The sequence below is a fragment of the Pyxicephalus adspersus genome, chromosome 3 (assembly GCF_032062135.1).
Source record: "Pyxicephalus adspersus chromosome 3, UCB_Pads_2.0, whole genome shotgun sequence".
Lineage (NCBI taxonomy): Eukaryota > Metazoa > Chordata > Amphibia > Anura > Pyxicephalidae > Pyxicephalus > Pyxicephalus adspersus.
This window is the reverse complement of record NC_092860.1, coordinates 116,747,748-116,774,977: the sequence shown is the minus strand read 5'-3', so window position 1 is coordinate 116,774,977 and position 27,230 is coordinate 116,747,748. Positions and strand designations below refer to the sequence as shown.

General features: G+C 35.5%; 1 protein-coding gene across 12 annotated transcripts in view; it reads right to left on the bottom strand.

Moving 5' to 3' along the window:
- Positions 1 to 27,230, bottom strand: part of TENM3 (teneurin transmembrane protein 3) — a 699,726-nt gene that overhangs the window by 382,960 nt on the left and 289,536 nt on the right. For 11 of the 12 annotated variants that reach the window (XM_072406090.1, XM_072406089.1, XM_072406092.1 and 8 more), the window contains one exon: positions 17,754 to 17,804. The exons of the other annotated variant lie outside the window; for it this stretch is intronic. In XM_072406090.1, the coding sequence (XP_072262191.1) occupies positions 17,754 to 17,804 (51 nt within the window). The remainder of the gene's footprint in view (positions 1 to 17,753; positions 17,805 to 27,230) is intronic. 12 annotated transcript variants of the gene reach the window in all.

The window sequence follows — 27,230 nt, the reverse complement described above, 5'->3', positions numbered from 1 at the left end:
AACTCCAATAAGGTAAAGGGCAATGTGTTAGGTTCAGTCACCATTCATTTGCTGAATGTTCCAAAAAAGACAGTCTACTCCTGGGGCAAAAAGTAGACTATGGCAATCTATCATTTATTTTGGTGAAGTAAAATAAACCCAACAATTTGATTTGTGAAGTTTTTGGACAGGCATAAATGTCTAAGGAACCAATAATAATAAAAGTTCTTATCATTGGCTACATTAAATGGTGGCAAGTCCACATTTTAGCTATTGTGCTGGTTTGTACTGTGTCATTGAATAAAGAATTCACAATTCTTTCATGGGCAAACTCACGGGGTTAGCACTCTGAACTTTGCAGTGCTAGGTCCCAGGTTCAAATCTTGGCCAGGACAATATCTACATGGAGACTGCAGGTACTCCCTGTGTTTGTGTGGCTTTTCTCTGGGTACTCCCGTTTCCTCCCACATTGCTAAAACATGCAGTTAGGTTAATTGGCTGTTCCCCAAAATTGACCTTAGACTGTATTAAACACATATGACTATGGTAGGGACATTAGATTGTAAGCCCCTTTGAGGGGCAGCTAGTGACATGACTATGGACTTTGTGCAGCACTACATAATATGTAGGCGCTATATAAATACTGTGAAAAAAGAATCTAATTTTTTGTTTATAACACAGGAAAAGTGGTAACATGATTTAAATACAGGTTTCTAATGAATATGTGCTAAGCCCAATATTTTATGGATCAATACATTTGCAATGAGAGCTTTGTTTATAGTCATTTTACTACACTTGGGCAGCAGTGGCCAAGGCTCATATAGAAATTCAGTAAAAATGAATGTATAAGTAAAATGTGCTGTACATTCCAGGAAGATGTCAACATTCATTTTCCTCCTTCCACTAGACAGATAACACAATCTGAACGAATTCTACATTAAATCTAACACTATTTGTTCTTGTGCTGTATCTTTTATATATGAGACCTATATTATTAATCTAAAAAATAGTAGTGATGTTTAAATATACACATAATCATTCCAGAATCCAACACTTTTTCAATCAGGAAGTACCCTGGAAGTCAATATTAACCATACCCATCATGTAGCTGAATCTTGGAAATTGAAACGTATTAGGAAAAGACGCTGAACAATAAAAGGAAGAATGAAAACATGTTTCTGCTGTTTGATATTACTTTTCAGGGAGACACAGAGGAGAACTTCAATAAACTGGAATGGTGAGTTGTGCTTCAAGTCCATTCAATAAGTCTGACCCAGTGTATTATCATGTGTTAAGGTGCGTACACACTTCCATATGCTGCATAGGTAGAGAAGTGACAGCCAGAGCTACAGTGAGTCAGTATTGTTACCATATGCATTGTGGTGCTGAAAAATTAATTAAATTAATGTGTGTTAGGATGTGTTGCCTATGTGCATTGAAGTGCCCTTTTTAAGGATGGACACCGCAATTCAAAACTCAATGTACCTTGATATGTTTTATCACAGTGCATTGTTCAAATGCCTAAAAGTAAACAACAGTTAGGGGCTCATTTATAAAGGAGATCATATATCACAATCCCTTCTCAACTACACACCATTGTGCTGTGCACATTGTGGCCATTTCTATTTATATGAAATGGGCTATGGTGTGTAGCTGGCAAAACCCAAAAGAGCAGGTAGAACATCCAATACCACAAAGGTAAGTGACACCTTGTGCTACTTGCTTTCATTTCTAATACCTGCTCTTAGCATTTACTTTTATACTCTGACATCAATATAGGTAGACATTATTACTATACAATATGTAGCTATTATATGAAAATGATTTTCTTTTTGTTCAAATATAGGTACCATACATTGCAGCAAATGATCTGCACACACAATGGCTCAGTAGGTGATGACCAACGAGTGACATTTAAAGTATTAAGGAATACAATTTCATTTCACTCCTGCCACTTCCATATTACGATATAAGAGCCTCTGGCTGGAATCAGGAGAGCAGTGAAATTCTAATTAAAAACACAAAGATGAGTTCCAATTAAACAACATCTTCAGCCCTCCTGAGTTGTATTGTATAGTTCAAAATTTGCCTAATAACATTTCAAATGCAGGCCTTTCAGTGCAGTTTCCATAAAATTATAGATACATTGTTCAGAAAAGTGTACTTGGTAGTATAACAGTTTCGCTAATACCACTTAAATGAGCTTTTTGCAGGCTTTTCGGTGATGAAAAAGAGGCATATTATAAACACTTTTCTAGCATTAAATATATGGCTTACTTTAGGTGACTGTAATTTAAAGGCATTGGTTCACTAAATTGCATCCTACTTGCAACTATATCACCATATATTATAATTATAACTTCTATACCAATATAAGAAAATGATGTACAATTAGAATAGTCTCGAAATAAGAAATGGTTAAATATGAATAGAACTGAAGTTTGAAACACTTGAGAGATTTACAATCGTTATGTTAAAGCAGGTCAATTAGAAATTTGAAATGCAACCATATCAGTTGCCCTCAAAAAGGTTTCTTTATTTAGTCAAGTTTAAACTGTAACTGCACAGAAGCACTTCAACTGCTTGGGATTACAGATTAGAAGGCTGGAAGACTGTCAAGTCACTGCAGGAAAGGATCGAGATCAGTTGGGTTGCCAATTTGGGTGACTTAGGTGCCTGTTCTGGGAAACTCCTGGAAGAATTGCTTACCAGTGCGTATAGCTACAGAGGTCAGTTTGCACTTTTCTGCTTGTTAAGAATATTTAAATGCTTAAATGCCCATGGTCTGGGCTTGAAAGCCTAAAACTGTAATTTACTAAATCTAAATGAAAGTTAGTAAGAATTGTTAAAAAAAAAATCTAAATATGTGAATGTTTCCTAACATAACAATAGATTTACCAAAGCTTCCAATCATCATCTACAGGTAATGGTAGTGGGGAAGGGGGTGAAGAATTTAGAAATGAATAAAATTACTATCAAATATTCTCTGTAAAAAACACAAACGGGAGAACTAGAAAACTATAGTATTAGATACAGAATAAATGTCAGAAAATAATAATCATAATCCTAGAAAATGGTTACTAAGCATAGCTTTTTTAAAGATACTAGTCTTATTTTTTTTTTCACTATATACCCTGAAAGTTAGGCAAATAGTCCCTGTAATCCCCAAAGGAGCTCTATGTAAGGCGATGTGATCTGGAATTGATACTGCATTTAGTTTAAGAAACAAAAACACATCTACTGATTGCTGTCTCAGAGAGTAATGCAGCCTTTTCATTTCAGGAAAGGGAGTGTTTGAGCTCCTTTATTCCACTTGACCCTGAAAGGCTGATTCAATAGAAGGAATTCAAGCTTACAGCATCTTTGTAATATTTCAGCTCTGAGCTGTCATTTTAGCACAACTTAGCCCATAATTAATGCTGATTGCCCAAGCCCCTACTTTGTCACATGGCTTCAGAACAGGACGGCCTTTCTACTTCTGTGGCAGCAAAGGGATTTAAAAAGGCCCAAATGGCTCAAAGGAAATGAGGAGCCAGATAATAAGAACGACTCATGTTCAATCATGAAAAAAAAAATCTAGGCTCAAAGAGTGCATAAAGGCCAGCTTCCTATAAAGGAAAAGAATGACATGAGCACTTGGAGAAAATGTACATTAAGTGCATGTCTTTTCCCCTAATTATCTGATACCATTTTTACTGCTGGTCAGATCTAGCATATTAACAACTGTCTTTCTCACTTTGCAGTAACATAACTTGCTAACAGCTGTTTGACAACACAAGAAACTGGAAATACAAAGACCTATACATTAAAAAAGAATTTGCACCTTGCTGTTGATCTCTCTTATTAACGGTAATGTATACATTACAGCAGCTGTTCAGGGGTAGGGAAAAACTAATACACAACCTTCCCCAATTGTCTAAGTTGGAGTGTTGTCATAATACTCTTACTTTCAGACTTGGAGAATTAAAAAAACAAAATAAAATAAATGAGTTAAAAGATTATAAACTCTATTTTGCTCTAGTTCTGCAGTCACTGGGGTTAATTTACTAAAAGAATATTTGTTGAGTTGCTCACTCAGCAACATCTGTACTAAACTAAATTAGGTTGACTGTTCTTTTGACTGTGTTCTGTGCAATATTAGGCCAATAACATACTCCTGGATGTTCAAGTATTAAAATTACATATTTGGACAGGTTGCAATGTGTTTTAACTTTTTTGCAATTATTCAGGAACAATCAATAAATTTCCTACCATATAATGGGCCCAATAAAGGTTTTTTTTACATTATATTGAAAGTTTAGGTTAGTCTAAAGCCCAATCTTTTTGTTTTAGATTTAGATATAGAATAAAGGTTTGTTTTGTAGATTCACACTCTCTTTTTGTCCTAAAAAACAATGGTACTAAACTGCAATTAAGATTCAATCCAACATTCTGAATTTATACCAGAACAGGAATGAAGGTTGTCTCTAAAAAATGACACTTGTTAAACTCACAACTAGGAGGATTGTATTTTGCTTTGCTACTATAACTTCCTGTCTACAAAACAGAAAGTAATGGGAAATCTTGCCAAAGGGACCCAGGTGATCAAAATGCCTTACCAACAATGTCCCCTTCTAAAAAAATTTTTGTCTTTAGCATCTGCTAAAGCTTTTTTTTTTTTTTAGTGGGGGGCAATGTTGACTGGGCTTATCCACCATTAGGGTCCCATTGATAAGATGCATCATTATGTTTTTACATAATGCATTATACCAAACTTGACAACCTATGATGTCATATACAGGTAAAATATGATTTCACAGCTTCCATTTTCATGAACCTAAAAAGAACCCCCTTAACAATTACTTAACCATTCTAAGATGCCCCATTTTGTATGCATACATAAAAACTTGCCTGTTAAACTAAATTACAATTACTTAAAACCAAACACACTTTAGATTAGAACATCCACTGTAATAGAATTGGCTCTGCGCTATCCATATTGCTCTGTGCTGCCTCATAAAATCCAATACCAATTCCATAGGTAATTATCAGGTGCGTGATTTCTGTCTGCTGGATCTAACTCAGGGACAGGTGTTGTTCCTACTACTTAAATTTCCACAAACTTAACCAGGAGGAGACTGTAAACTGTTATCGGAAACGTTTTGCGACAAGCAGAACTTAATATGGATCCTCACCACAAGGGTGTAATTAATATGGTTATCATCCTGAGAATTTGAAAAAAGGGGGTACATTTTGAGCAGAGTGAAGTCTATTAAATTTCCTATCTCTGTGTGTTCCAAAACCAACCACTTACCATTTAATTTAGAGAAATGTTGCGTGCCCTAGTTATGCCCTCAGGCTTCCAAACACACGTCCGAAACGTGTTTTTTAGTCCTCAGGAAAGTATTTGTAAATCATGAGTAATGAGTCTGTCTGGATTTGTTGTCAGGATGTTTCCTAATTGCTTCTGGGCTTTAGGCAAAACATTTGGACAGTTATTCGTGCTCCAAGCAAAACCAGCAATATCTGTGCATTTTCTAGTCTCTTTTATCAGCAGACGATCGTGTCTACTAGGTATATGAGGAGTAATTATATAAAGTAATCCGGGAAATAAAATCCCTTTGCTGTTCTGGGCAAATTTAAATACGAAGATTGGTCCGGTGTGTAGGTGATTTAGTGAAGAAAGAAAATAGGAACCGCTTGGGAAGTTTTTCCTCTTAGGGCCTAAATAGATTTAAAACCTGAAACCACGAGTAGAATTTTCCCAATTTCTAAGTGTCAACTTTGCTGTTACCCTGATAACATCATATAATTTAACTGCACTTATGTAGGAAACTGAGGTCTGATCTGGGGAAGGAATAGCAAGCATGCAACAGTAGTTTATCTTCTAGTTAACAGATTCATATGTCGGAGGGACACGTTGTAGTCATTCTAAATTATAGGGTTATGTTTTACAACAGTACAAAGAGCAGTATTTTAAATAACTCATAACAAACAAGGAGTCTGAAATCAACTTTCTGTAGATTGGCTACTGGTTCAAAACTTGTATGTGGCCAAATTCAGGAACTTTCTCTTTCATTAGGGAATTTTGTGATCAGATAACCTTCAAACCAGTACATTTTAAAAATACATTTACTATTGTAAGCACTGGAGTTGAAAATTAGGACTAACTTCACTTTTAGTGAAGTTGTCTTTACCATGTCACTTACATAAACATGTATCTTCAGCCTTGGTGCCATGCTCCTCTGGATGTTTGACGGCCATCATGAGTATAAACTAGCCAAAAGGATGAAAGGGTTAAATGGTGTACATGTTGCATAGTGAATAACCACAAAGCACTGCCAAAGGCAAGTATTTATTTAGAAGGCAGCCACTTAGAGGTAAGGTCACAAAAATTAAAATTGTCCCTTAACTCCAGAAAGTTATTTGTGTTGATCTGTCAATTAACAGGTCCGTGAATGGTTGTTGATCAAGGTTTATTGCTTAAATGAAGCATATAAAAGTAAAACCAGAGAATTGGCTATATATCAGACAGGGCTCAGATGGATCACATACATTGCTGAACATATTTCCAAAGCTTCTGGCCTGTTAACAAGTTCACGTATAACCCATGTGGTAAGTCATTGGTTTTGGGGGCCTTATAATGAATGCTTTCTTTGGAACTGTCCCGATTTGTCCTGTATTGGAAGGCTCCTCTTTGTAAGAGAGAGAGGGAACATGCTTGTCCCTCAGTCAGCATAGTATAAGTAACTTGATGATACGCAATGTACCAACAAGTTCTTGCTACTAAAGCTGCGTACACACTTGCAATTTTTGTCGTTGGAAAGGATCTTTCACGATCCTTTCCAACGACAAGGGGCTGCAAGATGCATGAACGATGCTGTACATACAGCACCGTTCATGCTCTATGGAGAGGGGAGGGGGAGAGCGACGGAGCGGCACCCTGCTGTGCGCTCTCCCCCTTCCCTTTCATTACGATCGGCTGTCGTCCATCGTCCGTGGATCCGGCAGGTCGGTCGTCCGGACGATGGACGACACCGACTCTACACACGGCAGATTTTCGCCCGATAATTGGCCGATGCCGATTATGGGGCGATAAAAATCTGCCGTGTGTACGTAGCTTAAGTTTGAAGAACAGAAGTCATAATCTGTTACCCTACTTAAACTTTTCAGGATAATGGCAGTATTTTGCATGCAAAGAAAAAGATTTATCTAAGAAAAATGGTAATTTGGGTCTTTACCGTATGTACACATCTTTACTTGTTTAAAACAGCAAGGTTGTCCTTTTATTTTAAATAAAAAATATTCATAGTTTTTTTGTATTCATTAAGAAAAATGTTCAGATAATAATAAAACTCTCATCAGCTTTTGTCAAAGTCACCGAGAAGCGCGGCTACATTTTTACGATGTTAATGGTGGGTGATTCTTAGGAAGGACTGGGTGTAAAATGACTCTCATGAAGACTATGGCTTTATATAGAAATGCCTATGAGCTTGTCAATAAGCACCATTTAAGTGAGGTTCAGAGAGATTTAATGTCTGTTCAATAGATCTGTATGAACATCTCCAGTAACCTTGAGAACATTTCAAGCACAGCTAGTTGGACCCCAAGGATTGCCCTGTTGAAAATTGTTTTCCAGAAGGTTAACACGCAAAGTGTTATAAGAATCAACTGCGTCCTAATAAATGCCCCAACTCCCGGGGTCATCTGTAGACTTTGTCGCTGCGGTAGGGCTTGGTGCAGTACTGTGACTAAACTGTAATCGTATTCTGCAGATAGCCTTACCAGGGATTACTTTACCTCTTCCAGTGGGGCCAGCATTACAAGAACAGCGTTCAGTCACACACTGTGAAGTGAAAGGTAATTGCTGTGGATAGCATTTCCACACCTGTTGCTGCTTGGCTGTGACATCAAACGACAAAACTGCTTCATGCGGGTTCCCCAAGTAAGCACATTAGCATGACCTTACTAACATTATTAAATATTTGAAGGCAGTAATACCCCAGGCATGGTGTACTGTAAAGAGTGGTACAGTTGGCAAAAGCAGAATGGTTCCTAAATATTTTATCACGACTGCAAAAAGCTTAGAGTGTTAATGATTTCTGCATCAATGTCATCACCGTAGGAAGTCTAGACGGTTTGATCTTTATTCTTTATGTCAGAACCTGCTGCATCTCGTTTCACATGTAGCAGGACCCAGGCCTTTAAAAAAAATATGTGCTGGGCTATGTTAGTGAAAGTCATGCTGTGATTTAGTGTGGCAGATTCATCAAAATGACTTTCACTGTGAGACTTGACGTATGTCAGGCCTTCACTTCAATACACACTTGCCATGCAATGATATTAGCTCTGCCACTGATTTGTACATTAATATGTTGCCAGAAATATAAGACTGTTAAATAGCATCAAATTATGTTACTTCTAAACTGTGATGTCCATCGTTCTACAGAGATAAAAGGGTAGAATAAAATTTCAGAGCATAACAAGCAAATGTTATTTGGCAGAAATATTGGATTTGATGGCAGAAAAAAAGGAAGTGTTTGCCTTGTTTAAAATATTTATTTTTCCAATTTTTATAGACGATGACCCTTTTACTCAGTTTTCTATTGTTAAACAAATAAATCTGAATATATTTTTATTTCTCTTTGCAAATGACATGACTGGAAACTGAAAATGTTACCGTGTGGTAGCTAAAGGACGCATAAATCTTATTACGGGGGAATTATGGCCTTTGGTTCTAGGAGTAGGCAGCCATTATAAAGCATTGCCAGTATATTGCACATAGCTGCCAGCCATTATAAAATACTGACAAACAAGCAGGATTCATAAAAATCACGTTCACTTGAATTGGAGGTTTTCTTCTGGTTTACTAACTGAAATAGGGAGACCTGTAACCTTAAGGAGTGGTGTTGCTTTATGAATTATCTTGATTATACTCAGCATGTATTAAAGATCAAAATAACTGCAAGGGAGGTCAGCGAGGGAGGTCAGCAATGGCATCTTCTGTACTTCATCATGTTTTATACTTCTAAAATAATTCATTTTACAATCTACATTTACAGACTAAAAAAAGAATGAGATATAAAATTATGAAGATGTGGTTTATACATGTAACGCAATTTATTATATTTTAAATACATTTTCTTTTTTAAAAATGATATAAAATGGGAAATCTTTTAAATTTACTGCAGTGAATATTGATATTAATTGATGATGGAATCAATACATGTATAATACCAACATGAGTCTAGGAATGTATAATACCAGTTGCTCCTGTTAGTAAAAGGTAAACAATAAAGGTGAGGGCACAACAGAAATTTTTCTTGGTAGCCCAAGTTATCTTGGGTTGGCTGTCTGAATTGGACAATAGTTAGATGTGGAAAAGAATGGTACACATTCAAAAGGTAATATTGCACATGGAGGCAAGGATAGATAAGGCAGTAAACAAGAATAAGTAAAATGCAAGCCTAAGTCGATAAAAGCATGTGGCAGGAGCTCAGGGACCAAAATGAAATGGAGCAATGGGCTAGGTAAATCTAATGCTCACAGCAATGCTTGTTTAAGGAGAAAGTTTAAAGACCCCTGCCCTAAGTGTTGAGCACTTCCAGAGCTCACGGATGGTTGCTATGTGAAAGTTAACTTACTTCAATGTTTACTCATTTTAAATATATATTTAAAAGAAGTAGTATATGTAGCAGTATATTGCTTAGTAGTAAAGAAAAATGTAATTACTGATCATGAGAATGAGCATTCAGTAATTGTTTTCCAAGACATCTTTGAGCAAAGTGTTAAACAAATATGCCATTCATGTTCAGTAAGTGGTGGCAGATTAATCTATTGATAACTATGGTGTGAAGTATGGAGAGTCTCACTACTGTGTAACAACTAAAATAGGTGGAAAAATCATTGTTGCAATAGAATCTTAGCATCTTAAAGCATGAATGGTCTAATAAGCCTTGATTTAACACTTTGTGGTATAATATTAAATAACCAGTGTTTCTCCGCTCAATCACATCCCCTTATACCTGCCATAGTAGTTATTTTTCACAATAAAAAATAATTCTGCATTGACCGTACTGGAAAGAGCAATGACTCCCATTCACTGTCAATATCCTTGCTTCCGCTGAGCTGAAAACAGTTCAAGTGCAGAGGGTGGTGAAGCAGACAGAGCCTTCAATAAATGCTCATTTAATTATTCCGCCATAAAAAAATATAATACAAACATAATACAAGAAAAATACAGCTCTCTATGAAGAATTGACTAATTCCATTATTATCACCCACAGTCCTTCCTTGCTCCACATAGACTTTTCCTGCAGCAAAATCAGTTTAGCTGTTCACATAACAGCACAGTTCAATGTCAAGTGTTTCAGGAGGTTTCTTGCTTGGAGAAACAGCTCTGATACTAAAATAGCAGGCGGCTGGAATATCTAGTTTAATACAGGGAAAAATTAGCCAAATCATATCTAGTTTGTAATGGCAATAGAATGTGGACGTAATTAAAAAGACATGTGAGGATTAAACTAATTATTCACTGTGCATGTCCAATGTTACACTCAGATATATGAAGCCGCTAGACACCTGTTCAACAAATCATGAGAAAACAAGGGTGGGTTTATGGTATGTGAGTTTTGTAATAGGTCTCACATTTTCCCTTTAATTGTGTGGTGTAAATAAAAAGTATGTGAAACATGCTTAATGTTGCTATATGGTCTATAATTTGATTAAATTATATCACATAAAGAGTTTCTTGAGACTAAATTGAAAAATGTACTTCTGTGCTGGCCTTTACAGAAAAATATAGTAGATCCCTAGCTAATATCTCTTATTATAGGAGAAAATAGACAGAAATAAAGACACTCTAATGGTTAGCCATAGGTATGAATCCACAAACATGAGATAAAGGTTGCCCATCTGTGCACAATTTGCAGACAGTCTTCAATACTATTAGTAGTAGTATTAGAACATTGCAGACGTGCTAAATGTCCATTCTCATGGAAACTAGAGATTTGCATTGCCAAATAGCTGACTGCTATGCTTATCTACTCTCCAAGGCCTTTTACACAGAAACTTTGGTGTGCAATACAACAGTGTGCACTACAAGATTTTACAAAAATTTCTGATAGATTTTAGCTTAAAGCAAATATCAAGCCCAGGCTGCAGACTAATAATGATAATGTTGGGTATTACTTTAAATCTGTTGCTAAGTGGTAAAAAGAAACTATAGATATACTTTAAAAATGTCCACAGGTTTTATTTATTCTTTATAGTCCCTATATTTGGGCTGCACACAAACTAGATGGGTATCTTAATACACACATGCTTTGCTCAAATCCCAAGATCAAGATAATTAGGATTTCCAGATATTATGGTGATGTATTCAGCAGTGAACAACAAAACCACTAGAAGGTCCAGCAGAAATATGAGACAATTTCCTTTGCAAACTAAATACCGAAATGAGGTCCTGCTTTGATATGCTGTTTGAAAAGTCCATAAACTTATCAATGCCTACAAGGTGATTTAGGTGTGCTTTAAGGCTGTCTGCAATGCACCTATAATGGCTCTAATGAGGTCTTTGCATAAGCACATGCCCTGCATATCATGTAAAAAAACACCTGAATTAGTTCTTCTAAATAAAAAAAAGAATGCTAAATTGCAACTGAACCCTGATTCATTGAACTTATATATTTTTTTTTAATTAAACGTGTGCACTTAAGCAACTATTACTATAGGTAATGCTGGTCAATATTAATAAAGTCATAATTTTTTATGCCAGATTAAAGTGTAAAGTTATGTTATTGGGTGGTCAGGAGCAGTGAGGTTACTACTTCCTAACCACAGCTAACTACGACCACCCAAATAATTGGGGGTGGATGTTGCCCACCTACTGGCTCCCAATCAAAACTACTGTACATCTATGCTTCTTCATTTTAAACATGCATGGCAAGGGCAACTCCAGATTTTTAGCTGCCTGGGAAATGAATGTAGACAACTTTTATACTTTTATAACTTGTATGTTAAATTTACAGATAAAAGAGTTTCCATACACCTAGGTCATAACTGCAAAAAAGAAACACTATTGGATTGTGTCAGAAAATTAGAACTGCCCGAGTCCCGTGCACACACAGATGTTGTCTCAAGAAGTCCAATTACCTAATTAGTTGGGACTACAAAATAATTATGGTCCATGTCAGATGAAGACGGTCTGAGTGGTTTAGCAAAAGAAGGCTTGAAAGGGCTTATACAAATTAGTCCACACTATGTTGTGTGTTGTCAGCCCACAGACTTTGAAGCTAAATTATATTCTGGCACATTCAGAGGTATTTTTCCCTGCTGATGGGTTTTTTAAATGGGTACAGCATGCAGGTAAGCACGTTTCGATGTATTTTTAAAAAATTAAGGGATTTTTTTATTACACTTTAATAAAAGCACCTGGCAGTTTTTTTCCAGTTATAATATCATGGTTTTTAGCAGGTTTGCTATTTTTTCTACCAATCTTCAATATTCAATTTTAATTCTATGAACCAGTTATGATAATCATTATTGACAGGAACATAACGAAAGCCAGAATAGCTCATAAGGGTTGTTATGTGTAAACCCTACCTGTTTGAATATAGGAGGAAAGAGAAAGTGGCTTTTTATGGCAAACTGATACTGTTTAAAAATTATACTACTTTATTTCAAACATTACATAAAGAAAAGAAGTAAAACATAAGATTCAAATACACTAAAGCTTGTACTCAATAAGGAAACTGTCAGTTGCTGCTAACAAGTATTAGGCTTCTTCCATCTAGATATTGAAGCCAAAATATTCAGAGCATTTACATTTAATGCAGTACCAAAGATAGGTTATAGTCTCGCCCCCAACGCATTTCGCACATTGTTTTACTCTATTTCTTTTTCTTTTAATGTTTTTGGATGATTATTATATTGTATAACCCTTTCAATAAACTAAACATTTAGGGTGCTGTGTAACCAAATGTTATTTGTATTGTTTTGATGTAAATCAAACACTGTACCCATCTGTATGGAATCACAGTAAAGCTATGTCCAGACCAGCAGCATAGGAGCTCATCAATGTCCGTAGCTAGGCATCCAGGAGTGGTTTTAGATAAAAAAAAACACTTTTGCAGGCATTTTCAAAGTTGTATATAAATGTTTTCATACTTTTATTTGCCTCTGCCCCCCTAAAAAATATTGCAGCCAGACCCTTTATTAAGCTAGGGACCTTCCTATAAAAGAGCCTAAAAGTTCCTCTGGGATCTATCAAAGAAGGAAGGGAGAAAAAAATGTTTAATCGATTGCAAGCAGCTCTGAATCAAATTTATGGGGCTGCCGGGGCGGCACATTCTGGTAGATGCTACAATGAAAAAGTCCTGAAAATTGTACGATTCACAATACTGCCATCTCCTGCTGCCTGTAAAGTAAAAGATTATGAATAGACCAATTTGGTTCATTGTAAACCTGATAAGAGTTAGGTAGGCCTTCCTGTCTCTATCCAAGACTTTGGTTGAGTTGGAATTGATTACGCTGGCTGTCTTGAGTAGATGTCTCCAGCCAGAAAACAAAAAACCTTTTGCGTATTTTATCTATTTTTCATCACAGTAAGAGACTGCAACAAATCCTTTTTAAAACTCCCATCTTGGTTCTCTTCCACCATTAATTACTTTAGGTAACTTTTCTACTTGTATGTGGTGTTTTTATTGTCACATTTTACTGCAGGTGGGAGGTGTTGAAGGAGTGAAATTGCTTACATTATCATAGGATATAAAGGTTTTGTTTTCTGTTAATTAGATAGAATGTATTATGTAGGAAAAGAATCCAAAGCATTTACTTAAGTATGCATCAGAGAAATTAAAAAATACATATGTATACAGAAATAGCATTATCACAAAGGGACCAGATGTGATTTACTATAAAGTAGGCATCGTAAACTGTCTGTCAAGGACTTTCTAGGCGCTGAACATGATGCCAGACTTAGATGGGTGAAGCTGTTTAAGTGTCCTTCTCAGTTTTTATTGATTGCTCTAATATATGAATTAAATCCTTATTCCATTAGAGGGCTCTAAAGCTGTTAAAATGTAAATCAGCACTTCCAAAAGAATATAATATTTTGTTTACATACCCCATAAAAAAATGGAAATTGATCAATTCATTTGGTGAGTTCAGATGAGAACACACGCAGTCTTTTACAGTGTTAGAGAAGAAAATGTGTTGTGCACTTTGTACAAAAGCTTGGACAAATATATAGTGCTGCGTCCTTGACTGTGTCTTTGGGGAGGAGGACAGATATTAATCATGCTGCACAACTATCTGTACTTATCAGGGATACCAAAGATGCATTATCTCTTCTGATACTATCATAAGATATTGGGATTAAATCCTTCAATATATTTTTAAATGTCCAATGTAGTGATTTGTTTATTTGGTCGTGAGTACAGGTTGAAAAAAGACACATATGCAGCCAATTATGAAAATGAATTATGGCACACATAGGAAAGATCCTGACACTAATAATTAACAGTAGTAATATGCTTTTACAGAGAATAATAATATGAAATACTGATTGGCCCTTTGGGCATTGAATAATTGGGTGGGAAATCCATTGACCAGTTTCTATTTTTTGTGATTTGTGATGAAAGCATAGGTAAGCTGGCACCACACTTACTGTGATTTTTTTAGCCTATAGGAACTATTTATTTCAGGGTTTTCCCAATTGTAGACCAATATATCCCCATACTGCCTTCCCTTGACTGTCCACATAATTATCATAACCAGTCCTACTCGGTACGAGTATTAACTAAAAGATGTCAATTGTTTCAGTTTAGTTTAATTATAAATAGCTAAGAATAAACAACGGTAGAGCATCATAATTATTTTATTATATTGATTCATAATAAAACAGACAAAAAATGTATTAAAACAGAAAATGTGGAAATATCCAAACAAGTTATATCTAGTGGATATTGGCTGGTGTATTACTTACATGACAGCTTGCTCATTAGCTTGATTTCATTACTTTGATTTCTGACTCATGTGAAGAATCCTCTTTTAATTTATGTTTTTAACTTTTACATCTAGTATCATACTCCTATATTTTGGCTCCTATACCTCAGTTAAAAAAAAGCTAAAAGTTTTATTTTTTCTGATAAATATATGAGCCAACAATAATGGGCTATAAACCACTGACTTTCACTTTAACCTAGAAGCAAAAATGCAATCCACTTGTATTTAGATGGTGGCTAAATACGTTTTTTTCAGGCTAAATATTTTTTTGGCAAGCACAAAACAAATACATTTATTATGCCAGAAATCCAGAGTCATTGCAGCTAAAATCCTAGTCCCCAGTGAATTACAGAACGCTATTCTTCCAGGTTATGACATTTACATAAGTGTTAGGTGTATGTAGTCCAAATTATGAAAGCATGAAAGGATAACAATGTTGTTCCTGCAATGTTGTTCCCCCTACAACAGGAGGTGTGTTACAGGTATAAATAACAGAAAAAAAATAATAAAATAATGCAGCTTCAGCAACCAAGGCATAGAAAGCTACATTGTATTACATTTTTGTTCTTGGGTTTATCTAGACACTCAATGATAATTTTTTGCTGTGGCTGAAATCTACCAGGTTGGGTGAAGGCTATACATTGTCCATGGGCTATGCAACTAAGAAAAGACAGATTCCTGCCTTCAAATGCTCTTTGGCTTTGTATTAAATGGAAGTGATGTAGCATAACCCAAGAAGATCCACAATTGTTTGTTAAATTCAAATAAGTAGGGAACAAATCCAAACTTGGTGCAGCACCAGCCTCCTGATTGGACAATCAAGTGGATAACATACCTGTGCTCTCTTCCCCTTAGCAAGCGGTCATTCATGCATCTGTCAAGACATGAATAGATCCATGAACGTCTTTCGGCAACCACTGTAGATTCTCCCCCGAGGTGTGCCTGACTTTTCATATCGGCCTTATTCAGCCTTAATGATAGCTGAATTTGAAAATACACCACTTAGGTGGTAAATCCCAGTATGTTAAAAAAAATAATTTTATTGCTAAACCATTTGTGTTATTTTGTTTTCAATTTGTAGCAGCCCCTCACTGGGGCTTTTTAATAAATGGAAGTGATCTAACATCACCCATGAGGGTCCACAATATTTTGTTAAATTGGCTATATGTCCATCGGTCCATGGGTCTGTCTAGATAGATAGATAGATAGATAGATAGATAGATACTTACTATACTGAAAAAAGGATATTAAACTTTTCATTGGTTGCTAAACAAATATATGTGTGTCTGCAGATTATTTTGTGATTTTTCCCCATTATTCCTATCATATCCATTGTAGTTTTACTATAATAAATGAAATAGAAAGTACAAAATTTACATGACCAAAACTCTTGACCTTTAATTTTAACCTTGACCTATAAGAAGACATAAGTCCTGAGGCGTCAATTCAAATGCATGCGAATGGAACGTGTGGAACCGGACACACCCTAAGAAGCAGCTGCTGGGGCGGCAGACATCAAACACCTCACATAATTTGGAACTGTGTCAGTGGCACCCTTTCCCGAAATTTTACACTGCTAGATTGTGAAAAAGTAATTGCGCCAAAGACCAAGACCGAGATATGCTATGGGATCCCGAAGCAGATAAAAGGACAAAGATACAGAAAACAACCGTCTTGTCAGTGAAATAATAAATGAAGAAAACCGAGGGAAAAACAAGAGGAAGTAAAGAGCTGTCAATGTGTGAGAAAAATGACTTAGCTAGAGAAAAAAAATATGCAAAGCTTTTAGATAAATGGATATTGCATAACCATTTGGCCAATGGTAAGACTAACTGTAGTGCTCATTAAAATGTTGTGTTGCAGCTGCCTTTAAACAAATGACAAGATTCCCAAGAACAATCCTTTAAAAGTGGCAAATCATTTCATACACAGTTATCTTTGCAAATGTAATCCTTTTATCTCAGATGCCACGTTAAAAATAACAGATTCAACAAACAAAGAACAAAGAATATTTACAGAATGCTGAACAGTGTAAATGGTTAGCTTGGGGTCTTTTAACCTATATTAACCTAACCAGACTGCCAAGGTGTTCATTCTTATTGTTCATAATGAATAAAAACAGAATATAAATGGAAAATATACATATTAGAAGGTGTAAATTTTAGTACATAAGCCTGGTATTGTGTATTCAATGTGACTTTTACATTGTCTTCTATATTTTTAGTATTAGATTAGATTTAGAGATTGCTATCTTAGTTATTAAATGCAAAATATATTAGCTACTTAAATAATTCTGCCATACGGCTTAACAGTAATCTGTTCAGGGTTTAATCTCTCTAGGGCATAGGATGATTCTACATATTTTGCATATAATATTCTATATTACCTGTGCAGAATAACTATTGTTGTCACTAAATCACATTTGAAGATTACCATGACATCATCTATTATCATGAAAGCATTTTTGAATTTTAACATAAATATTAAAACATACAAAAAAACAACTACTGGTATAGGTATTGGTATATGGATATATCAGCCATGTCAATCTACTTTGCACCCTTCTCTCAAAAGGCTGGCTGGAGTTAAGCTTCAACCAATCATATGGCTTTTTCCATTCCTCGTTCTCTCTAGTTCTACAGAATGTTGCACATATGTGTCAGTGGGTTGTAGTTTCTATTGTATTCACTATTCTATTGACTTCTGGGTCCTGATGAAACATGTGTAAATGACCCATCTTAATAATAAAGCCTACACTGTATCCAAATGCCTGACATAATATAACTTACTTGTTATCCTCAAGGTGTCTTTTGCCTGAGAAACACAGAAAGATGTCGGTTCTATAATCAGGGGAAGAAAAAAACAAACATATTTAAAGGGTCAAAGGTGGCACCCCAGGTCCATGTGCTTTTTTTTTTTTGCTACATTACTCAAACATATTTTACCACAACTTTACAGTTTAGACAGTATTAGAAAAGAAAGCTACAGAAAGGAAATACTTCACTAATGACATTTTAATCACTTTAAACTGCACTCTGCTTCTATTTAGAAGAGAAGACCTTTAACCTGTTTGCAGATCTAGCTACAGCAAGTAGGTCTACATTATTCACAAAGCGTCAAGCCCCGACTTCCTGGATCAAAACATTGCTGCTTTTCTATGCCGCGTCATTAAGCTCTATTTATAAATATATTCCCATCGAACTCATAGTTAGCATAGAAAAAAATGAGGTCATTTGTTTAATATAGCGAGTTTGGCAGCCCAAAATCAATATTACAATATATTTATTCTTTTTTTTGTTTGAGGCAAAAAATTCAGCCGTATGCCCCATCACCTCCAGTTAATTAACAATACACAAGGTGTGTGGGCTGCCAGGTTGTATCACAAACGTAACTGTTACAGCTGCATATGTTTTTAATATTTAAACTAATGACTTGATGTTCGTTTCACTCAATTCTCTTAAAACTGACTTCTACATTTCAGGCATGAAAACAAGATGTTTGTGCAGAAAGCAAATTTCGCTCTGAGCCTTTGCATTCAACCATATTTTGGTATATTAATACCAGATACATCAGCTGTTAGGCAGGGGTGCCTTGGAACAGGATTATTGATTTATGACTTGTTACACATCATGGGGTTAAACAGATGCAATAATTCCTTGCCACCATCAGCCTAGAGAAAAGACCTCTCTCGTTTTGATCGAGCCACAGTGTAATTAAAACATGATGAGCCCTGGAATTAAGCACCAGACATTGAATTCAAGCCTACTGATCTCTAACATATGCTGGTAATATGTATACGGAAAGCAGAGGTGGGGTATGTATGCAGCACAAATGTGTTAAAATATTTACAAAAAGCTACTGATTAATAATCCAGAACACATTGATGAAAATACTTTGTTTAGAAGTGCTTGGAGGTAGAATACATTTTAAAAGGAACAACTGGGGTACTTGTTTATGCATAAAGATAATCTCTTGGTACTTTATACACTGCTTTGTGTATCTTTGGCTTTCATTAAATAAACACAGAGGCAAAAGTAATTACAACTATTACTATCTTTACTATGACGCTGTTCAATGGGGAATGTGAACCTAAAGCATAAAGTCAAGGAATAGGGGAAAATTCCTATCAACACATGAAAAATGGAAAGTGCACAGACCCATAATACCCAATCACTAATTATGGGGTTGACTGCTCAGTTGCTCAGATAAAAGGTTAACTCTGATTGATAACTACCAGTATACTTTGCTGGTAATTAGTACTCTTTGTCCTGGCTTGTTGGCAAAGTTCTGGGGTCCTTGACAAGTCTGGAATATTTTAGCTGGTAGCTCATCATTCCCGGAGATAAGTGCAACGCTAGGTGTGGCTGGAGGACACAATTATGTATGTTCAAACCAAGTCACATAATTATGGAAGAATATGTACCTCTGATGTAATAAGTAACCCTGATATTGAAGTTCATATTTATCATTCATGACATGATGCCCCTATAACCCAGAAAATGTATCTCCAGCTTTAATCTACAATTACATTGACAGCAATTAGACATCAATCCTGGCTCAATACAAGCCTGTACTGATTACTAAAATATCTAATATGTCTAAAAGCCATCCTAAGTCAGTCCATACATAGGACGATTATTCCAATTGATCCTGCATTCGATTCAATAATTTCAAAGAATCAATAGGTTCTTTATTTCTGAGTTTTGTCAACTGAAAATGATCAATGTAGGTCAGGTTGGAAAATTTATTTAGTTATTTTCGACCCCAGAGCCAGTTTCAGTTTGATCAAATTTTGGAGCACGCTTACATACACTTATCTTTAACAATTAAAAGATTGATGATGTGCAAATATAGAAATTGATTTGCATTTAAATCAGTCACAGTGAATGGATACTGAAGATACAGGTGTGAATGAAATGTGGTGAGTGGGAATACAGTCTGTTAATTTTTATTTGGTAGTGGACATTTATACCCATCAATTAGATTGAGTAGAAAACCAATCAAATTAATGTCAATTCATGTATGACTATATATTGTGTGTCAGTTCCTACCTGCACAACATGCATAGGGTGACTGTTGAACTATAATTCATACTGTAAATCTTATATATAAACATTATTATATGAGAGGGAATGTGGAAACTCCGCTTCTTTCACTTATTTTCTCTAGTTTCTTCACCAATTTTCAGAATTGCTTTACTGCAACACTGCCATTTAATAATATTCTTCTACATTTATTTGTGTGATATAGAAAAAGTGAGCACTGAGTAATGAGTAAGTAAGTGAGTAATCCTTTAAGTTTTTGTTTTACGTTTTTTTAAACTTGATTTGCCATGTATTTGTTAATAAATTACAAATAGATATTTATACGTTAGACACTAAGGCTATGTTCAGAATGGCCCAAACACAGCATTTTTACCATTCCTACTGGCTTGGGGGAGGCCTGCTTTTAGCTTTTTCCTGTGGCAGTCTCATAGAGAATAAATGGGGTGGCAATGAGAGTTACAGTATGGTTTACTGCTGCCTGCTGTCAAATTTGGTTCTTTAGGAACTAGAGCACTGGTCCTATCGACCGAATGACTGGCAAGATACAAACTGCTGGTAGTTATGTGGGATCGCCCAAGGTAGGTCTGAATCTGCCCTAAGGATAGAATATTATAATATACAAATACTAACCAAGAACTTTGTTTTCATCAAGTCAACCAACTTAAAGTAGTAAGTAAAGCATGACTATTGTGTTAAACTGTAAAACCAGCAGCAAGGTCTGTGTATGTCATATGAATGTATAGCAGCAAATATGGCTGATTCCCTGTACATATGTAATTACAAACCCGGGCGTGTAAACATTACCACACATTGAATAGATTATTTACATCAAGCTGATGTTTTATGAGGAACAAAAAGACATTGTAAAAATGATACATTTTTTAAAGTTCCACAATGCACTCCTTCTGTAACTGTGAAATTGGCTCAGTTAAGAACAAGTCATGCTATAACAGAGAAGGGAAGAGAGTTTGGTCATAAGAAACCACAGGAAAAAATGAATGGCAAATCTGTCTCCAGTATATTAACAAATGAAATAAGGTAAATCCATTTTACAATTAAACTTTTTTACTCAAAAACGTAGAAAACCAAAAATGATTCTGTTTTGCAGCACAATAATGTATTAATCCTCAAAAATAAAGTGAGGACTATCTGGTCTGACCCAGTCAGTGTTCAGTGTATAAGCAGTGCTGATAAGATTTGAAGATTCAGAGGTAGTTTGCTAACAGGTAAAATGGTCAGACAGCAGCAGCAGGGAGCAGGAAGATAGCATATTTTATCTTACATGTTAGCCCTGTCTATTCATTATCCAGACAGTTTTATGACTGCCATGGATATCACAGCCTAAAAGATTCTTATGATGAATGGGAGGATAAGTTCAGAGATTCCATAGAGTTGACTTGAATATCCCAAGCCCTCAACTCAGTCATTCATGCCTATGGCATTTTATCTTTGATTGATATACAAAGTAAACAACTGTGGAAGTCAGAGAGGAGATAATATTTCCCAGAGAAGTATGGAGTGACTTAGTAAATTACCCACCACAATTCTTTGTGACTTGTGGTAACAGTAAAAATGAATGAAGGAAACAAAGTAGCCAGGCCGCTGCTTTATTGCGGTAGTATCTGGAATTTGTAAATGGGATGATAGCAAGAAAATACACACAGGCCATACACAGCTTTTTCTGCGTACTACGCATTCACCAGACAATTTCCAGGACAAGCATGCTGGAGAGATGAAAACACAAACAGCATCTTGCAACTACAGGGATATTTGTCAGGACAGAGATAAGAGGCTAGTTTGCTAGCTAAACTTTTAAATTGCTAAATATCTGGTTTCAATAATTCCCGAGTCACTGACCCAGAATACATGCGTACAGCCTGTCACTGTGCCATGGCTGATATAACTAGATAAATCTAGTCTTTGAACTAATTTTTCAAGCAAAATATTTTATAGAAGTAGATGATATACTGAATATGATTTTCTAAAGACTTAAAACATAAAATAGGTGCAAGAAAAATAAATAAATATTTTACTGTGAATGTTCCTAGACTCTTCTCTTTTACATAGGAATACTCTTCTATAAATATTAAAATTATAGTCTGCACTAATATCTGATCCTCAAATTATGTTATATGTTTGACTGTACTTATTAGGATGCTGGCAAATCTACAATGACACTTAAAAATACACTAATGGGATCAGGGAGCAATATATTTCATGTATAATCTATTCCATATTTTTCCTTTCTGTATTTTTATTATAAGCCTTAAAGCATTATTACAAATGAGTGCTCATTAGCATTCATGGTGCTATATTCTTTGCACATGCATGTGCATGAAATATGGCCAGTGCTGGATAGGCTATTTTATTTTTACATTTCACACTACAGTCAGTACTCCAATGTTCATTCAGCTTCAATGACTTATCTGATATAAGCATATGCAGATCTGTATGCAGCCATGGTTGTCTATGATTTGCATTTTGGTTATTCTTCAAAAAGGCATTTTTTTTTGTAATCTGTATAACAGACACACGAGTGCAATCCTATAAAAAAACAAGGGAACCCTAATTGAGCCAAATTTACAATTGAAAAAGCCTCTTAATAAAGCAAACTTGTTGTTTCCTTAACTGAATACATCTTAAACCCTGCAAAAGAAAAATAGCTATATTCATGTTTCCGGTAAGTAGTGTATTAAAACTTTTTATTAGATTTCCATGTGCCAATGCTATCGGACATGTCCTCCTGTATACTGTATTTCTTCTACCACAACAAGATTTGGTAAGTGTCAGTAGGAGGAAACACAGAAGAGGAAACAACTAGAAGTGTTAAGACAGCATTGGTGCCTGGAGTTCTTCAAAAGAGCAAAGTTTTAGCACATTTAGCATATTTTTCATTTATTAGTCAAAAAATTAACAGCCCAAAAAATATACTTGTACATTAATTACAAGTGTTATTTGCCAGGTTCCAATACCCAAAACCATTGACTTTTTGTTGTAAATGTACAAAATGGATTTGATTCCATTGTTTGCAATAATTACTGACTCTAATAAAATAAATGTTTTGTGCTTTGTGGCCCACACAGTGTAAGAATAGAGCTTGTTTGTTCTATGAGTGCTATCAGTAATGTAGTAAGGGGGTACGTTCGTTTTTCTGGTAGATCAGGGGTGATACTTGGATTGTATGATTAAGAAGTGCTTGTACAGAAAAGCTCTGAGATTAAACATGCCACTCATTTGCCACTTTGCACACAAGTACAAAGCAATATTCCTTGCTCCTACAAGAGTAAACGTTTAAAGTGCTTACTTTTTCAGGACACTTCAACTGAATCGCTTGATGATTATCGCACACAACAATGCCAAAAACATTTCACGTCTTTAAAATATGAAGTGCTGGTTCAGAAACCGTATAAAACAGACTTCTTGAAATGCAGCCGAGGCTGGCTATGAATCACCGGCAGATTAGTGCTATGCAAATCCTAAATAATCACATCATGATCAACTATCTGCTTTCAGAGTTGTTCTATAAACCTCGTAGAAAGGCTACAACCAAACTGACCCCGATGTCATCTTTAATAAACAAGATAAGCACAAAAATGAAAGGAATGGGGATGTGTTTGGATTTTAGAACAGGCCAGGAAGACTCTTAACAAGTTGTGCTTTACATTCCCCAGCTCACAGATCTGTTTAATCTTTCTGACAAATTGTTTTTCTAACTAAACTACTATTATGTCAGTTAGTGATTGGCATTGCTTTTTTTTGTTTGAAAAAAATATGTAAATATATGAAAATAAATAAAGAGGACATATAGCTAATATTATAAGCAAGAGGATAAAGGATAAAAATCTACAATAACCTTGGCATTAGCAATTAGAGATCATGGGGGTACAGGTATGATCTGATCACTTTTATGGATATTTCAAACAGCATGCACGTAAACTTGTGTGCTCAACTTAGCCAATTGTTCATGGTATTGTCTATAGAGGGGGTAAAGGTTAAAATGGGAAAGTAAGTGGGAAAGGACAAACAGCCAATTTTCACATCCACATATTTCAAAGAAAGCAAATGGAATTAAGCAAAGATATGTTTATTTTTTGCCATTGACCAAGAAATGTACATCTGGGGGCATATTGCCATAAACATAAAACACTAGAAAATGATTTGATGCATTACTATCATCTTGCTGGATTAATTGCCTATAATACAATTTGTGTAACATGGTTAAAATAAAATATAGGGTAAATTTTGATAAAAATATGGTTTTAGGTAATTCTGCCTTCTCATCTGAGCACACAGCTACACACGTTGCTGCAAAAACCTGCTGTCAATTTGACAGCCAAAGTTCCAATATGTCCAGCAGAGCTGTTCTAAGCAGCAATTTAACCATTTGAGGTCTTAGGATGTATGGCATACATATAGGATGTAAACATGCTATTCTCCGTCTCTCCCCCCATTGTTGCTATTGCCCGAGATTGTTCATTATTACAAAAGTAGCTACAACTACCTTACATGGGCTCTACAATTTAGTTCAACTAATATTAATATTTATTCTGTCTTTAAAAAAAACAAAAAAAAAACAAAGTTTCTCAGACTATCTGTTCATTTTTTAGCATAAGTGTAAAAACACCACACACATTTCAAAAAACAACACCTTAAATTAATTTGTAAATAACTTCACCACATTTTGTAACAGAAACATACTGTAGTTCTGCTGTCATGATAAATGGGCCAATTCGAAGAATAATTAGCACTTTATGTCTATAGTAACATTTACTGTTTTAAAAAGATCACTTTTTAAGCTAAAAAAACATTAAAATATAACGAAAACTTATATTTGTATCGTACCTCTATTTGTCTTAAAAATATGTTGAAAAAAAACAGCTTTTTTTCCACTAAATATATGCAAATAAGAAAAAAGATTTATAGATAAAGATTTATGGAGTTTTACAGATTAAGTTATTATTGTAGTATTTACTATAAAAAATGTTTAATGTGACTTTATACCAAATCATAAGGCTACGTACACAGATTATTCTCGTCTGATTAATGCTTCAGGGATCATCAAAGACGACAATTGGACGTGTGTACAGTGGCCGTCTGACGACGTTTGGGGGTCCATCCTGGCGACCGCAATGGAAGTCAACGTAGGAGAGGGTGCCGTCCACTTGTTTTGCCCCTCCCCCCTCCATGGAACAAAAACGGCGCTGTATGTACCAAGCTCATTCATCTTTCAATCCTTTGTTGTTTGAAACAATTGTGAAAGATTGTTTCCAATGACAAAAATCTAATGTGTGTACATAACCAAAAATATAGATATTTGTAGCTTTGCCAATGTAAAAAGCAATTTTTCAATTAACTATTGTTTAGCTTTTCTTATTTACAGCTCTTGAGATAAGACATCAGTCACACCAGAAGCTTGTTGTAATCAATGCATCAGCCAAGTAATGGGTAAATACTTATACAAAGGTGAACTTATTTACCACCAGCAGTAAAAATTTGGTGAATGTCACATTCAAAGAAATATATTCATAAATATGCCGTATAGACTGGCATTATCAGAAACTCTGCCAAATAAGAAGTTTTTTTTATGATTGGTTCACTTTAGGTTTACTGCTGGAATCATTTTGTCATCTTTTGAAACATCCAGGCCTACCCTTAAATAAGGATTTCATGTTTTATATATTTCTAGTTTACTATCAATAAAATGGTATAATTTTCCTCTGCCATTAAAAAAAATGTTAGAATGTTATATTTAGCAATCCATCATTTTAGATAAAATCCTGATTTAACTTCATTTTCCGTGCAACAAATCCATTAGGCTTACTTTTTAAATATATTTTCATTGAGAAAGTTTCCAGGGTGTTTCTGCATTTTATTTCCATGGTTGTGTCAAAGATAATGAAATTCATTACTGGTTTGGGTCTGTCTCCTGGCCTAGTTTAAGGACCCCAATCAATTTGTAAAGATGAAATTCTAAAATTGAATGAGGCTTTTAAGATATGGAAATATTGATGCTGCCCTCAGCAAGCATTGTGGTGCCTTCTAGTTGTGACCTGCTGATTCAGGATTTATCTGATCTAACATGGGTAGTCTCTCCCTCCATTCTTCCTTTTCCTAATAGTATCTAACAAATCTCTTTTATTCACAGCAGAGCTAGGCAACACAGAAGCAAAGGAGGCATCCACATGCTGTGATGATGAGGTGGCAGGATGGCAGTAGACTTTCCTTGGCCTACCAAAGCATGGACGTGACATGTCCCAAAAAATCCCTTTCGTTCCCACTGGCATCACTTCCCATCCAGTTTGGTTTCCATTGACAGGAAATATTGTATTCTTAGGGTCAGAAGGCAGCAGTTTTCATGTCAGTGCCCTGTACTGAATGTACAGGTATGCATTCTGCATCTTTCTTAGCTAAGGTTTGTGCGTGTGTATGATGCACTTAGGCTTGGATGCCAGGGGATCTTCAGCACTGATTCATAGAATACTGTTATGCACAAAATTCAAGGTCAAAGAATACATTTATATAGATAAGAAGAACATAAATGCTTATTTTATTGCCACTTAACACACACACAGAACAAATCATGACAGTAAGGACAATGTGACACCTTTTCTCATAGAGATTATCCTGCATTTGTCAGCTGTGCTCAATTATCACTTCATAGCATTATTACTAACACAATCACATAACCCAGCCATTAATCCCTTTTCTTATTAGAAGGTAGGAAGGATATTTCTTGGTTTGTGTTGTGTTGGGTCTTCAGTCTTTCTCTTAAAGTCACATTTAAATATATATCAATCTACATGTAAACGTGAACATGATTGCCTACCCAGTGTGAGCGCCCTCAAAGCAAGCTGTCTGTGCAAATGTCTTTAGAGTAAAGTTTTGTACATGCATGAAATTGCACTGCAACAAACAGGAGCAGTACACAAAGTTTTATGGATAGGGGAGGATGAGCAGAAGTCACCCTGCTGCATCCTCCTTCAATTACACTGAAATTAAATTGGTCATGCCTATTTGGTCATGAGGAGGTGTGTTAGGACGAGGGGTCACATGTCAGATTTTTTCATGAGCATAGGAATGGTCAAGACAGGCTTTTAAATACCTCTGATTGCAGGTTTACCCTAATAGCAACCATTAAGCTTTATCTATAGGCATTTGCAGGCATATGATCCAATTCATGTATTTTTGAGCTGAATTAGGCAAGTCTCATACCATGTTTAT